At 45.0% G+C, this 17,273-nt stretch overlaps 1 protein-coding gene across 1 annotated transcript in view; it reads right to left on the reverse strand.

Moving 5' to 3' along the window:
- Nucleotides 1–258: 258 nt before the first annotated feature.
- LOC122931776 (zinc finger protein 585A-like) overlaps nt 259–17,273 on the reverse strand; it is an 85,208-nt gene continuing 68,193 nt past the window's right edge. Inside the window, exons 3-4 of the mRNA XM_044285836.1 lie at nt 1,233–1,397; nt 259–1,006 (exon numbers count right to left, since the gene is read on the reverse strand). Coding sequence (XP_044141771.1) covers nt 259–1,006; nt 1,233–1,397 — 913 coding nt within the window. The remainder of the gene's footprint in view (nt 1,007–1,232; nt 1,398–17,273) is intronic.

Raw genomic sequence — 17,273 nt, forward strand, 5'->3', positions numbered from 1 at the left:
TATAGCTTCTCTCCTGTGTGGGTTTTCTGATGTTTAATAAGAGTTGATTTCTTACTAAACACTTCTCACTTTCAGGACAACAAAATGGCTTCTCGTGTATAAGTTCTCAGATGTGTATCACAATTTGATTTGTGACTAAAACATTTCCCACATTCAGGACATTAATATGGCTTCTCTCCTGTGCAAATTCTTAGATGTGTTACAAGATTTGATTTATGATTAAAACATCTCTCGCATGCAGGACATGAATATGGCTTTTTATCCTGTGTGGGTTTTTTCATGGTTAATAAGTCTCAATTTCTCACTAAAACACTTCCCACATTCTGGACATATAAATGACTTCTCTCCCATGTGAATTCTCAGATGCATATGAAGACATGATTCGGGACATGAATATGGCTTCTCTCCTGTGTGAATTCTCAGATGTTTACAAAGATCTGCTTTCTGACTAAAACATTTCCCACATTCAGGACATGAATATGGCTTTTCTCCTGTGTGAGTTCTTAGATGTTTACTAAGATCTGCTTTCTGACTAAAACATTTCCCACATTCAGGACATGAATATGGCTTCTCTTTTGTGTGAGTTCTCAGATGTTTACAAAGCTCTGCTTTCTGACTAAAACATTTCCCACATTCAGGACATGAATAGGGCTTCTCTCCTGTGTGAGTTCTCAGATGTGTTTCACAATTTGATTTGTAGCTAAAACACTTCCCACATTCAGGACATGAAAATGCCTTCTCTGCTGTGTGAGTTCTCTGATGTGTATTAAGATTTGATTTGTCAGTAAAACATTTCTCACATTTAGGACATGAATATGGCTTCTCTCCTGTGTGAATTCTCAGATGTTTACAAAGATCTGCTTTCTGACTAAAACATTTCCCACATTCAGGACATGAATATGGCTTCTCTCCTATGTGAGTTCTCAGATGAATATTATGATTTGATTTGTCACTAAAACACTTCCCACATTCAAGACATGAAAATGCCTTCTCTCTTGTGTGAGTTCTTTGATGTTTAATAGGATTTGATTTCTGACTAAAACCTTTCTCACATTAAGAAAACGAATATTGCTTTCCTCCTGTGTGAGTTCTCAGATGTTTATCAAGACATGATTTGTAGCTATAACACTTCCCACATTCAGGACATGAAAGTGGCTTTTCTCCTGTGTGAATTTTTTTCGTATTCAAAGTTGTCTAATATTCTGAAAATGTCCCTGTGCATATAAAGGTACGATTCATTTTGAAAATGTTTCCCACATTCAGAGCTCACAGACATTTCACCCAGTCTATGTCCAGTGCTATTATTGACAATCTGTGATTGATTATCTTCTACTTTATATGCTTTATAAGAATTAGCTAAAATTAGACATCTATGGAAGCCTCTTATCCAGTGATACCTGAAAAAAGAAATAGTGCAAAGGTGTAATAAATATCTCAGTAACATAAAGTCAACTATACTTATATCAGTGAAATCTGCCAAAGTTAGAAACATTAGTTGTTAATAAAAAACTAAAAACGAAATGCTAATTAAAGGAAATTTGTCACCAGATGTTAATTAGCAGTTTAAACTGTTGGTAGAAAGTGCCAGTTAGGAGTCTCCAGGTGCATAGAAAATGGAGTCTTCCTCTTCTAATTACTAAAGTGGATTTCTTATCAGAGAAAACATCTTAAAATTGTATAAACAGTATGAGGGACACATCAAATTTTCTACACCAATTTTTTTCCATAAAAAAAAAGACATAAGTGATGCCTACAGATGACATTAGGTCAAATTTTGAGACAATTGGTGAATGTCCCCACTTTTAGAAGTGGAGTGAATTAATTACAGATTAGTTTGATTTTAAAGTGACCAAAAGGTCAAATCTTCATGCCAAAAAAACTCACTTTTACTTTACTTTTTTAGACATGGGCGTACACCACCTTGTACTTGCATTAAAAATATTATTACTTTGAGTGAGTTCATAAATTTCAGAAAGCAAAGAGATACTTAAAACTGACAACAAAACCATTGTGTTACAGATTTTGTGGATTCATTGTGCCTTATAATGGAAAACACAGCCAGGCTGGAATCCAGGTTGAAGGCAGCTGATCTATAGAGCAAGAGCAACAAAGACATGGAACGCCAAACTTATACAGACTTGGATCTAGACTTTTAAAACCCAGACAAACAGAGAAATTGACTTAGAAGTTGTTCAGACTACTCAAGATATTTGAAACAGTCTTAGGCTACTTCCACACTTATGTTTTTTTTGGGTAGTGTGACCCGGCAGAGGATCTCAATACCAGAAAAAGACAAAAAAAAAAAATCAAAACAGATCCATTTAAATCCGGTATTAAGATCTTCTGCTGGATTTCAATAACAGAATTAACAATGCAAATGTGAAAGTAGCCTGACAGAGACTTCAGAAGAAAACAGTGTTGTATAAAAGCTGTTACACAGTTGAGTTTTGGCCACACAATTCAGACAGAACATCACTGATAGAACTGAGGAACTAAATGACAAGAGTAACGAACACACAGACAAGAGGAGCAGATTCAGACACAGACTAAAAGTCGTGCATCCTTTATTGAAAAACAAGATGGAGACATTTTGAATAGAACAGGATAGCTTGCCTAGAACACTATAGATACCAACATGTTTTGGATAAGGAAAATTTATTAAGCCCAGTCTTTTAGACACAGGTCTTAATAAAGCTCTAAGCTGATGGTGGATCTGACTAAGTTATCACTTTGGTGCATACGGCACCAGTCTAAATGTAAGACAGCTCCTTAGCATTAACATTAAGACAATTTTCTATGCCTAAAACAGATGGCCCATCCCCTTCCTCACCCATGCCATGCCCACAATTTTAGAACTAGAGTGAGTGGGGTTAAGTCACAGATAGTGGCTCAACTGACCGTTGTCATGTGAATAACCATTGAGGCTGAGCAATCAGTCCAGTCCACAATCCAACCCATATTTTATATTGAACCCAAGAGGGTATTTAAAGTCATGTTTTGTGCCTGCATTCAGCATTCTGTGATTATCTACTGAGGAAGGAACTTGTTTCCGAAACGCGTCTAGTGTGTATAGAGACCAAGGCTACTGGTGCAGTTTTTATAAAACAAGCGAGAAGAGTACTTTCTTCAATTTCCAATTTTCCAACCTCTACAAACATTTGAAGACGTCCCAGACCACTGGAAAGGTTCTGCATTTACCAACTATCCCTAAAGTGGATCAAAAACCTGGGACATTATATTCAACATTACCGCAAACTTAAGGTAAAATCCTGTTGCATCCACTGCCGCTGGCCTGACAGGTTCAGGCAATTACCAGCTCAGCTCAACCAGCTTCCGTGGGCTTGACGGCTTCAGGTGTCTGCGTCATCAACCAGCGATCGACTATCTGGCTGGACACGTGGGACGCTGAGGGAGTGAGACGCTGAGCGAGCGGGTCTGAAGTTTTGCTCCACAAGCAAATAGTAAGTGGAACATCGCCAAACAAGTGCGGTTATGATTTGTTACAGGACATTTGAATAGAGAACCTTTCCTGTGGCAACTACAGCAAAGACGTTTTGCAACTTTTGTTTCAACTATCTGGCAAATTGATACTTATGCCCTGGACATTCAAGCGGTTCAATTCAAATGAATATCTCTCGCAGCCTCACTGTAGCTATTTGGTCCTATTTTTAGGAGTACTCCAATCATCTAGGTTTGTGCGTGAGCTCCGCACATATTAACCTATTTGTACACATTTATTCATGTATGTATGCTGATATGATGGCACAAAGCTAGCTAATTTTTAATATTTGATTTAGTGTACTAATAAAACATTTATGCAAAAATACTGTGAGCCAACCTATATTATTACTGATTTATTCCTTCTTTTCAGTTGGTAACTGAAAGGCTGTGCTCCAGTAGTTTGCTGGTTGAGCCTTTTCTAGATATTTGATAATAATGTTTAACCCTTTAGCATTAAAAAGTGATAATTTTCCAGTGTGTGGTGATGTTCTGTAAAACATGAATACTTCCAGATAGTTGGCCTCTTCATCTGCCATTTTTCCACTCCAAGGTCCTTATCTATTTATCTAACTTTGTTTTCCTCCACTTTACAAATCACTAGTCAGGCTACACATGGAGTACTGTGTACAGTTCTGGGCTCCTCTGAACAAGGCAGACATAGCAGAGCTGGAGAGGGTTCAGAGGAGGGCAACTAAAGTAGTAACTGGAATGGGTAGACTACAGGACCCAAAAAGATTATCAATATTAGGGTTATTCAGTTTAGAAAAAACGATTGAGGGGAGATGTAAAAACTGTATAAATATATCAGAGGTTAGTGTTGAGATCTCTCCCATCATCTATTTATCCCCAGGACTGTGACAAAGGGACATCCTGTGCATCTGGAGGAAAGAAGGTTTGTACACGAACATAGAAGATGGGGAGTTCACTAAAAGAGTTAAAAAGGGGCCTGGATGTATTTCTGGAGTGTAATACTATTACAGACTATAGCTACTAGAGATTGGTCGTCGATCCATGGAGTTATTCTAATTGTCTGATTGGAGTCAGGAAGGAATTTTTCACCTAAAGTGGGGAAAATTGACTTCTACCTCACAGGTTTTCTTTGTCTTCCTCTAGATCAATTTTCAGGATAACAGGCTGAACTGCATGGACAGATGTCCTTTTTCAGCCTTAAAAATAGAGATGAGCGAATTTCTAAAAGAATGTATTCTGTCGGTTCGACAAATTTTCCACAAAGATTCTATTCGATCCAAATTTATTTGTGGTGAATCACGTTAAAAAACAGTTATTTCAAGGCTGCAGAGAGCCTATATACAGCCAGGTCCATGAATATTGGGACATTGACACAATTCCAATATTTTTGGCTCTATATGCCACCACAATTGATTTGAAATGAAACTGACAAGATGCTTTACCTGCAGACTGTCAGCTTTAATTTGTGGGTATTTACATCCAAATCAGGTGAAGGGTGTAGGAATTACAAAAGTTTGAATATGTGCCTCCCACTTGTTAAGGGACCAAAAGTAATGGGACAATTGGCTTCTCAGGTGTTCCATGGCCAGGTGTGTGTTATTCCCTCATTATCCCAATTACAATGAGCAGATAAAAGGTCCAGAGTTCATTTCAAGTGTGCTATTTGCATTTAGAATCTGTTGCTGTCAACTCTCAAGATTAGATCCAAAGAGCTGTCACTATCAGTGAAGCAAGCCATCATTAGGCTGAAAAAACAAAACAAACCCATCAGAGAGATTGCAAAAACATTAGGCGTGGCCAAAACAACTGTTTGGAACATTCTTAAAAAGAAGGATCGCACCGATAAGAAAACAACTGTGGTGGATGACCGAGCAATTCTTTCCCTTGTGAAGAAAACACCCTTCACAACAGTTTGCCAGATCAAGAACACTCTCCAGGAGGTAGGTGTATGTGTGTCAATGTCAACAATCAAGAGAAAACTTCACCAGAGTGAATACAGAGGGTTCACCACAAGATGTAAACCATTGGTAAGCCTCAAAAACAGGAAGGCCAGATTAGAGTTTATCAAACAACATCTAAAAAAGCCCTCACAGTTCTGGAACAACATCCTATGGACAGATGAGACCGAGATCAACTTGTACCAGAGTGATGGAAAGAGAAGAGTATGGAGAAGGAAAGGAACTGCTCATCATCCTAAGCATACCACCTCATCAGTGAAGCATGGTGGTGGTAGTGTCATGGCGTGGGCATGTATGGCTGCGAATGGAACTGGTTCTCTTGTATTTATTGATGATGTGACTGCTGACAAAAGCAGCAGTATGAATTCTGAAGTATTTCGGGCAATATTATCAGCTCATATTCAGCCAAATGCTTCAGAACTCATTGGATGGTGCTTCACAGTACAGATGGACAATGACGCAAAGCATACTGCAAAAGCAACCAAAGAGTTTTTTATGGAAAAGAAGTGGGATGTCATGCAATGGCCAAGTCAATCACCTGACCTGAATCCGATTGAGCATGCATTTCACTTGCTGAAGACAAAACTGACGGGAAAATGCCCCAAGAACAAGCAGGAACTGAAGACAGTTGCAGTAGAGGCCTGGCAGAGCATCACTAGGGATGAAACCCAACATCTGGTGATTTCTATGCGTTCCAGACTTCAGGCTGTAATTGACTGCAAAGGATTTGCAACCAAGTATTAAAAAGTGAAAGTTTGATTTATGATTATTATTCTGTCCCACAACTTTTGGTTCCTTGACAAGTGGGAGGCACATATGCAAACTGTTGTAATTCCTACACCGTTCACCTGATTTGGATGTAAATACCCTCAAATTAAAGCTGACAGTCTGCAGTTAAAGCAGATCTTGTTTGTTTCATTTCAAATCCATTGTGGTTGTGTATAGAGCCACAAATGTTAGAATTGAGTCGATGTCCCTATATTTATGGACCTGAGGCTGCCCAGAGGTAAGGACAAGCTGTCCTCTGTGGGAGGCGTATCATCATCGTCCTGCGCTCCCCCCAGCCACTCACCAGTGATGGGCCCGAGATGCGTTGGGTGCCACCCCGCTGTGAACATGCTTCATCCTCATCCTCCTCCACCTCCTCCTCATCCTTATCCTCCAGTAGTGGGCCCTGGCTGGCCACATTTGTACCTGGCCTCTGCTGTTGCAAAAAACCTCCCTCTGAGTCACTTCAAAGAGACTGGCCTGAAAGTGCTAAAAATGACCCCTCTTCCTCCTCCTCCTCCTCCTCCTGGGCCACCTCCTCTTCCATCATCACCCCAAGTGTTTTCTCAAGGAGACATAGAAGTGGTATTGTAACGCTGATAACGGCGTCATCGCCACTGGCCATGTTGGTGGAGTACTCGAAACAGCGCAACAGGGCACACAGGTCTCGCATGGAGGCCCAGTCATTGGTGGTGAAGTGGTGCTGTTCCGCAGTACGACTGACCCGTGCGTGCTGCAGCTGAAACTCCACTATGGCCTGCTGCTGCTCGCATAGTCTGTCCAGCATGTGCAAGATGGAGTTCCACATGGTGGGCACGTCGCATATGAGGCGGTGAGCGGGAAGGCCGAAGTTACGCTGTAGCGCAGACAGGCGAGCAGCGACAGGATGTAAACGCCGGAAGCACGAACAGACGGCCCGCACTTTATGCAGCAGCTCTGACATGTCGAGGTAGTTGTGAATGAACTTCTGCACCACCAAATTCAGCACATGTGCCAGTCAAGGGATGTGCATCAAACCGGCTAGTCCCAGAGCTGCAACGAGATTTCGCCCATTATCACACACCACCAGGCCGGGCCTGAGGCTCACCGGCAGCAACCACTCGTCGGTCTGTTGTTCTATACTCCGCCACAACTCCTGTGCAGTGTGGGGCCTGTCCCCTAAACATATGAGTTTCAGAATGGCCTGCTGACGTTTACCCCGGGCTGTGCTGAAGTTGGTGGTGAAGGTGTGTGGCTGACTGGATGAGCAGGTGGAAGAAGAGGAGGAGGAAGCCGAGTAGGAGGAGGAGGCAACAGGAGGCAAAGAATGTTGCCCTGCGATCCTTGGCGGCGGAAGGACGTGCGCCAAACAGCTCTCCGTCTGGGGCCCAGCCGCCACTACATTTACCCAGTGTGCAGTTAGGGAGATATAGCGTCCCTGGCCATGCTTACTGGTCCACGTATCTGTGGTTAGGTGGACCTTGCCACAGATGGCGTTGCGCAGTGAACACTTTATTTTATCAGATACTTGGTTGTGCAGGGAAGGCACGGCTCTCTTGGAGAAGTAGTGGCGGCTGGGAACAACATACTGTGGGACAGCAAGCGACATGAGCTGTTTGAAGCTGTCTGTGACCACCAGCCTGAATGACAGCATTTCATAGGCCAGTAGTTTAGAAATGCTGGCATTCAGGGCCAGGGATCGAGGGTGGCTAGGTGGGAATTTACGCTTTCTCTCAAATGTCTGTGAGATGGAGAGCTGAACGCTGGCGTGTGACATGGTTGAGATGCTTGGTGACGGAGGTGGTGGTGTTGGTGTTACATCCTCTGTTTGCTGGGCAGCAGGTGCCAATGTTCCTCCAGAGGCGGCAGCAGCAGAAGAGGTAGCAGGGGGAGCCTGAGTGAGTTCCTTGTTTTTAAAGTGTTTACTCCACTGCAGTTCATGCTTTGCATGCAGGTGCCTGGTCATGCAGGGTGTGCTAAGGTTCAGAACGTTAATGCCTCGCTTCAGGCTCTGATGGCACAGTGTGCAAACCACTCGGGTCTTGTCATCAGCACATTGTTTGAAGAAGTGCCATGCCAGGGAACTCCTTGAAGCTGCCTTTGGGGTGCTCGGTCCCAGATGGCGGCGGTCAGTAGCAGGCCGAGTCTCTTGGCGGCGGGTGTTCTGCTTTTGCCCACTGCTCCCTCTTTTGCTACGCTGTTGGCTCGGTCTCACCACTGCCTCTTCCTCCGAACTGTGAAAGTCAGTGGCATGACCTTCATTCCATGTGGGGTCTAGGACCTCATCGTTCCCTGCATCGTCTTCCACCCAGTCTTCCTCCCTGACCTCCTGTTCAGTCTGCACACTGCAGAAAGACGCAGCAGTTGGCACCTGTGTTTCGTCATCATCAAAGACGTGCTGAGGTGGTATTCCCATCTCCTCATGATCAGGAAACATAAGTGGTTGTGCGTCAGTGCATTCTATGTCTTCCACCGCTGGGGAAGGGCTGGGTGGATGCCCTTGGGAAACCCTGCCAGCAGAGTCTTTAAACAGCATAAGAGACTGCTGCATAACTTGAGGCTCAGACAGTTTTCCTGATATGCATGGGGGTGATGTGACAGACTGATGGGCTTGGTTTTCAGGCGCCATCTGTGCGCTTTCTGCAGATGACTGGGTGGGAGATAATGTGAACTGTGCTGGATCCACTGTCGGCCACCCAATTGACTTATGCCTGTACCTGCTCAGGCCTTACCATCCTTAGAACGGCATTGGGCCCCACCAAATATCGCTGTAAATTATGGCGGCTACTGGGACCTGAGGTAGTTGGTTCACTAGGACATGTGGCTGTGGCAGAACGGCCACGTCCTCTCCCAGCACCAGAGGGTCCACTAACACCTTATTGTTACTGTTCACCACAATAAGAAAAAAATTATTTGGCCCAATGTATTGAATTCAAATTTAGACCTTTTTTTACAGACACCTAACACTATATAGCTATCTGTTTAGGTACCGTATTACACTAATAAAGTCACAGCAGTAACGACAGATTTAGCTGAATATAAATTGTAGGCCTAGTATTTAGGCGCTGGATGACAGGTATACGTTTACGGACAGAATTAGACTTGGAAATGCACGGTAGCGTGTGAAGTTATTGAGGAGGACTCTATCCGCACCTTCAATCTAATATACCCTTTTATGGATCGATTTTATCTTGGCCTGATACAGCATAAACCACTGATTTAGGGAATTGCTAAGTTGGGAATTGTATTTCAACCCAGAACAAAAACTGTGCTTTGAGGGACACTAAATAATTTGACCAGCCACAGCAATAACCACAGATTTAGCTGAATATAAATTGTAGGCCTATTATTTAGCCGCTGGGTGACAGGTATACGTTTACGGACAGAATTAGACTTGGAAATGCACGTTAGCGTGTGAAGTTATTGAGGATGACCCTATCAGCACCTTCAATCTAATATACCCTTTTATGTATCGATTTAAACTTGGCCTGATACAGCAGAAACCACTGATTTAGGGAATTGCTAAGTTGGGAATTGTATTTCAACCCAGAACAAAAACTGTGCTTTGGCGGACACTAAATAACTTGACCAGCTACAGCAATAACCACAGATTTAGCTGAATATAAATTTTAGGCCTATTATTTAGGCGCTGGATGACAGTTATACGTTTACGGACGGAATTAGACTTGGAAATGCACGGTAGCGTGTAAAGTTATTGAGGATGACCCTATCAGCACCTTCAATCTAATATACCCTTTTATTGATCGATTTAAACTTGGCCTGATACAGCAGAAACCACTGATTTAGGGAATTGCTAAGTTGGGAATTGTATTTCAACCCAGAACAAAAATATATCCTTTGCCAGACAGCAGACAGTATTACAATTGTGTAGCCACAGCTGAAACACCAGATTTAGGATACTGCTATTTTGGCAATTGTATTTCTCCCCTCAATAAAATAGCAAGCACAGCCAAGCCCCTGATGTAGGATATAGCAAAAAAAAAAACTTGGTGGCAGCTTGTGCTGGCGCACCAGAAGACACAAAATGGCCGCCGATCACCCCAGAAAAAAGTGATTGAAAAACTCTCTGGGCAGCCTAAAAACAGTGAGCAATTGAATAGCAGAAGTTGAATAATTCACAGCTGTAGATCGATCACTTCATTAAGTGTTTTTGCTGAGTAAATCCCTGCCTAGTGCCTAATCTCGCCCTAACAGCAGCAGCTGCATCCTCTCCCTACACTGATCAGAGCAGAGTGACGTGCGGCGCTACGTGACTCCAGCTTAAATAGAGGCTGGGTCACATGCTGCACTGGCCAATTACAGCAATGGCAATAGTAGGCATGGCTGTGATGGCCTCTTGGGGCAAGTAGTATGACGCTTGTTGATTGGCTGCTTTGCAGCCTTTCAAAAAGCGCCAAACACCGAACCTGAACCCAGACTTTTACAAAAATGTTCGGGTTCGGGTTTGTGTCACGGACACCCCAAAATTCGGTACGAACCGGAACTATACAGTTCGGGTTCGCTCATCCCTACAAATAACTCAAGTGTGAACTCAGTCTTACAATGTCAATGTTAGCACAAGGTATAAAGAATTGTGCAAAGGCCCAAGATCCTACTACAGAGTGAAAGAGCGCACTACTTTTACACCGTCATCAGCTGATTCCAAATAGTTATCTACAGAACCTGTTCTATAAAATGCTTTTACAAGTAGAGCCCCCTGACAGTGGAGACGGTGTTAGGAGTAAGTTTGTGTTGACGTCACTAATTATTTTGCCCTTTCTCTGATCTGTCAGAACAATAATCCCCAAAAACGGATCCTGTCTGTTGAGCATCCGCCTTCACTCTGTCAGCATTTTGTCAGTAATCCATCAGTGTTGCTAAAGCAAAAAATCAAAACAGGAGTGGATCCAAAACAGAGATGACACGTGAATGGAATATTTGCATGTCTTCTGTGTTTTATACCCACTCTTGCTTTTGACTACCAAATCATAAGCCAATTCTGATGCAAAATAGGGATCATGTCATACAGGCCTTACAGTTGCTACATAGACAAAATCCATGGAGCGTCTCATTTTTCCTTCCTTTCCATCAGAAGAAGGGTCAATCAAATGCTGATGTCAGCCAGGTCAAAAGGCAAAATAGTGGCCCAGTCACAAATTTGGGGGGGACCGCAGCATGAGAAGCCCGCAGAGTGGCCCACTGACAGAGTGGAGAGGTGGCAGCAGCATGAAAAGACCACAGAGTAGTGATGTGGCAGAAGCATAAGGAGACCACAGAGTGGTGAGGTGGCAGCAGCATGATTAGACCACAGAGTGGACTAGTGACACAGTTTTGAGGTGGCATCAGCATGAGGAGACCACAGAGTGGTGATGTGACAGCAGCCTGAGGAGACCACAAAGTGGCCCAGAGACAGAGTGGGGAGGTGGCAGCAGAATGAGAAGACCACAGAGTAGCCCAGAGATATAGTGTTTAGGTGGCAGACCACAAAGTGGCCCAGAGACAGAGTGGGGAGGTGGCAGCAGAATGAGGAGACCACAGAGTAGCCCAGAGATATAGTGTTTAGGTGGCAGAAGCATTGGGAGACCACAGAGTGGTGAGGTGGCAGCAGCATGAGGAGACCACAGAGTGGCCCAATGACATAGTGTTGATGTGGCAGTAGCATGAGGAGACCACAGAGTGGTGATGTGGCAGCAGCATGAGAAGACCCCAGAGTGGCCCAGTGATATAGTGTTGAGGTGGCAGCAGCATGAGGAAACCACAGAGTAATAAGGCGGCAGCAGTAAGAGAACACAGAGTAGCCCAGTGACAGAGTGGGGAGGTGGCAGCAGCATTAAGAAACCACAGAGTGACATAGTGTTGATGTAACAGCAGCATGAGGAGACCACAGAGTGATAAGGTGGCAGCAACAGGAGAACACAGAGTGGCCCAGTGACAGAGTGGGGAGGTGGCAGCAGCATGAGGAGACCACAGAGTGGACCAGTGACATAGTGGTGAGGTGGCAGCAGAATGAGGAGATCACAGAGCAGTGAGGTGGCAGCAGCATGAGGAGACCACAGAGTGGCCTCAGTGACAGAGTGGGGAGGTAGCAGCAGCACGAGGAGCACCTAACCACCATCTTTCACAGCCGAACATAGAATGACATTCTTCTTGTTCTGCTAGAGCACCTCTCTGCTCGCTGCAGCACTGATTGACTCATCTTCTCAGGATCATGTGAGCATCCTTCTTCTTATTTCCTAGTGCTTTTTCCCACTGACATGTTCAGTAAAATGGTGCTATGCACTGTTTTACTGGTTTTGTCGAAAACAAACCTGAAAAAGTTTTGATTTGTTTGTCAGCCAAAATTTTGCAAACTTTGTAACAAACCTGGTTCATGATGAAATTGTCAGGACCATGGTTATGGTCGTAACTCCTTATCCGCATGCAGTTGCCTGCGGTTTTGGTTTTGTTCTCAACCACATGGGGAGGGCTGCTTGTATGTTGCCTCATGTATGGTTGCCGCCGGCAACATGTTTGTATTTGGCAGCATAGCAGCTTGAGCTGTTGCTAGGCAGCTTGCTGTCAAGTGCATGCGGTTACACCTGGCAACCTGTCTTTGTAGGTGTGCCTTTTATTATGTTTGTATGCACTGTGACACCTCCCTTCACTTGTGGTTGTCCGCAGCAACGTGTGGTCTTGTGTGCATGTTGTGGGAGTGTCTCGGCCTGCGAGCTAATTACCAGGACATGGTTGCCACGCATGCCGTTGCCGGCGGTAACAGGTGGAGTGTGATTTTTATGTGTGCACTTTCCTTGTTTGTTGTGCATGAGGTTTATCTATGTGTGCACTTCCTCCTTAAGTGGTTTCACTTCCCTGCCTGGTGTAGGAAGGGTTAACTCCCTTCTTTGTGTTGAACACTGGGTGTGTCTGTGTGTGGGTGTGGCTACATGGGCTATAAAGCCTCAGTGGAGACCTGAAGCTGATTGGTACTCCAGCCTTGTAGTAAGCTGGAGGCTTCCTCCTGGTCTCTAATGCCATCTGCCAGTGAGGGCCACCCTTGTGGTCATAAATGTTTATATGTGATGTTAAGTTGATGTTGTTTTTCTTTCATGTTAAATGCAGCTATGGATCTGGGTTTGTGTGTGTGTATGTGTGTTTGCTGTGTCCATTTATGTATGGTGTGGACAGCAGCTTGTGAGCACGGGATCCAGTCAGCAAGGCTGTGGCAGGTAGGTGTGAACTAGTGTAGTTCTCCTGCCATATCCATACGACTGTTTATGTACCCCATTTCCTTGCAGCTTGGCCAGTGAGACTCCTGTTCCTCTGTATCCATGAGGAACAGGTCGTCTTACCATGCTCCTAGTCCAGGGCCACGCTGAGGGCTATTAGGGATTATTAGGTTCCAGAGTATGAGCCATCCCACCATCAGGGTCGGCTCATACGGCTTGGAGACATGGTCAGAGTTAGGGACGTTATAGGAGGTGACCTGCTCCCTAATTCTGTCGTCCTGGTCGAGTAGCGACCATACATCTTCTGGCATCGCACGACTGAGGGTTTCCCCCATCCTCAGCCATGACAGAAATGGTTCACTTATCTTTAGTGTATGTGTCATCGGGTGTATGCAGCTATGCTGTTTGTGTATGTCAGCTGTCGATCCCACTATTGTCTATGAAAGTAGACCATTGGGGCAACATACAACAATCTATTAACTTGTATATTATATTACAATCACAGCCTGTGATATTGCAAGTTATAGTTGTGTGCTGCAATGCTGTACTATAATCCATACTTTTACATGGCTACACTGTTTTTGTAGTTTGTTAGAAGAGACATGCCCACATATAAATTATTTAGGAAGGCTGTCCCACAGGGCTAACCGCCTATCTATTGCTATTTGGGGAATAGGGGAAGGTCATCTGTAGGGATGAGCGAACTCGAACTGTAGAGTTCGGGTTCGTACCGAATTTTGGGGTGTCCGTGACACGGACCCGAACCCGGACATTTTCGTAAAAGCGTCATACTACTTGCCCCAAGAGGCCATCACAGATATGCCTACTATTGGCATGGCTGTGATTGGCCAGAGCACCATGTGACCCAGCCTCTATTTAAGCTGGAGTCACATAGCGCCGCCCGTCACTCTGCTCTGATTAGCGTAGGGAGAGGTTGCGGCTGCGACAGTAGGGCGAGATTAGGCAGATTAACTCCTCCAAAGGACTTGATTAACTGATCGATCTGCAGCTGTGGATCATTGAGCTGCTGATCCTCAATTGCTCACTGTTTTTAGGCTGCCCAGACCGTTTGTCAGTCACATTTTTCTGGGGTGATCGGCGGCCATTTTGTGTCTTGTGGTGCGCCAGCACAAGCTGCGACCAAGTGCATTTAACCCTCAATGGTGTGGTTGTTTTTTGGCTAAAGCCTACATCAGGGTGAAGCTGTCACACCAAGTGCATTTAACCAGCAATAGTCTGTTTATTTTTTGGCCATATACTACATCAGGGGCAAGCTGCACCTGTCACCAAGTGCATTTAACCCTCAATGGTGCGTTTGTTTTTTGGCTAAAGCCTACATCAGGGTGAAGCTGTCACACCAAGTGCATTTAACCAGCAATAGTCTGTTTATTTTTTGGCCATATACTACATCAGGGGCAAGCTGCGCCTGTCACCAAGTGCATTTAACCCTCAATGGTGCGTTAGTTTTTTGGCTAAAGCCTACATCAGGGTGAAGCTGTCACACCAAGTGCATTTAACCAGCAATAGTCTGTTTATTTTTTGGCCATATACTACATCAGGGGCAAGCTGCGCCCCGTCACCAAGTGCATTTAACCCTCAGTAGTGTGGTTGGTCAAGCTATCACACCAAGTGCATTTAACCAGCAATAGTCTGTTCATTTTTTGGCCATATACTAAATCAGGGGCAAGCTGCGCCCGTCACCAAGTGCATTTAACCCTCAGTAGTGTGGTTGGTCAAGCTGTGACACCAAGTGCATTTAACCAGCAATAGTCTGTTCATTTTTTGTCCATATACTACATCAGGGGCAAGCTGCGCCCGTCACAAAGTGCATTTAACCCTCAGTAGTGTGGTTGGTCAAGCTGTGACACCAAGTGCATTTAACCAGCAATAGTCTGTTCATTTTTTGGCCATATACTACATCAGGGGCAAGCTGCGCCCGTCACCAAGTGCATTTAACCAGCAATAGTGTGGTTATTTTTTGGCCATATCCCAGTCGAATTCTGTCACTAAATCCATACCGGTCACCCAGCGCCTAAATACTAGGCCTCAAATTTATATCCCGCTAAATCTCTCGTTACCGCTGTCCTGTTGTGGCTGGGAAAGTTATTTAGTGTCCGTCAAAGCACATTTTTTGTTCTGGGTTGAAATACAATTCCCAATTTAGCAATTTCATAATTTAGTGGTTTCTGCTGTATCAGAGCTATTTGAAATCTATCCCTAAAAGGGTAAATAATATTCAAGGTGCACATAGGGTCATTCAGAATAACTTCACACACACACGCTACTGTGCATATCACAGTCAAATTCTGTCACTAAATCCATACCGGTCACCCAGCGCCTAAATACTAGGCCTCAAATTTATATCCCGCTGAATTTGAATACAATGCATTGGGCCAAATAATATTTTTGTTGTTGTGGTGAACGATAACAATGAGGAAAACATCTAGTAAGGGACGCGGACGTGGACATGGTCGTGGTGGTGTTAGTGGACCCTCTGGTGCTGGGAGAGGACGTGGCCGTTCTGCCACATCCACACATCCTAGTGTACCAACTACCTCAGGTCCCAGTAGCCGCCAGAATTTACAGCGATATATGGTGGGGCCCAATGCCGTTCTAAGGATGGTAAGGCCTGAGCAGGTACAGGCATTAGTCAATTGGGTGGCCGACAGTGGATCCAGCACGTTCACATTATCTCCCACCCAGTCTTCTGCAGAAAGCGCACAGATGGCGCATGAAAACCAACCCCATCAGTCTGTCACATCACCCCCATGCATACCAGGGAAACTGTCTCAGCCTCAAGTTATGCAGCAGTCTCTTATGCTGTTTGAAGACTCCGCTGGCAGGGTTTCCCAAGGGCATCCACCTAGCCCTTCCCCAGCGGTGAAAGACATAGAATGCACTGACGCACAACCACTTATGTTTCCTGATGATGAGGACATGGGAATACCACCTCAGCATGTCTCTGATGATGACGAAACACAGGTGCCAACTGCTGCGTCTTTCTGCAGTGTGCAGACTGAACAGGAGGTCAGGGATCAAGACTGGGTGGCCGACAGTGGATCCAGCACGTTCACATTATCTCCCACCCAGTCTTCTGCAGAAAGCGCACAGATGGCGCCTGAAAACCAACCCCATCAGTCTGTCACATCACCCCCATGCATACCAGGGAAACTGTCTCAGCCTCAAGTTATGCAGCAGTCTCTTATGCTGTTTGAACACTCCGCTGGCAGGGTTTCCAAAGGGCATCCACCTAGCCCTTCCCCAGCGGTGGAAGACATAGAATGCACTGACGCACAACCACTTATGTTTCCTGATGATGAGGACATGGGAATACCACCTCAGCATGTCTCTGATGATGATGAAACACAGGTGCCAACTGCTGCGTCTTTCTGCAGTGTGCAGACTGAACAGGAGGTCAGGGATCAAGACTGGGTGGAAGACGATGCAGGGGACGATGAGGTCCTAGACCCCACATGGAATGAAGGTCGTGCCACTGACTTTCACAGTTCGGAGGAAGAGGCAGTGGTGAGACCGAGCCAACAGCGTAGCAAAAGAGGGAGCAGTGGGCAAAAGCAGAACACCCGCCGCCAAGAGACTCCGCCTGCTACTGACCGCCGCCATCTGGGACCGAGCACCCCAAAGGCAGCTTCAAGGAGTTCCCTGGCATGGCACTTCTTCAAACAATGTGCTGACGACAAGACCCGAGTGGTTTGCACGCTGTGCCATCAGAGCCTGAAGCGAGGCATTAACGTTCTGAACCTGAGCACAACCTGCATGACCAGGCACCTGCATGCAAAGCATGAACTGCAGTGGAGTAAACACCTTAAAACCAAGGAAGTCACTCAGGCTCCCCCTGCTACCTCTTCTGTTGCTGCCGCCTCGGCCTCTTCTG

This window comes from Bufo gargarizans, chromosome 3 (assembly GCF_014858855.1).
Source record: "Bufo gargarizans isolate SCDJY-AF-19 chromosome 3, ASM1485885v1, whole genome shotgun sequence".
NCBI lineage: Eukaryota > Metazoa > Chordata > Amphibia > Anura > Bufonidae > Bufo > Bufo gargarizans.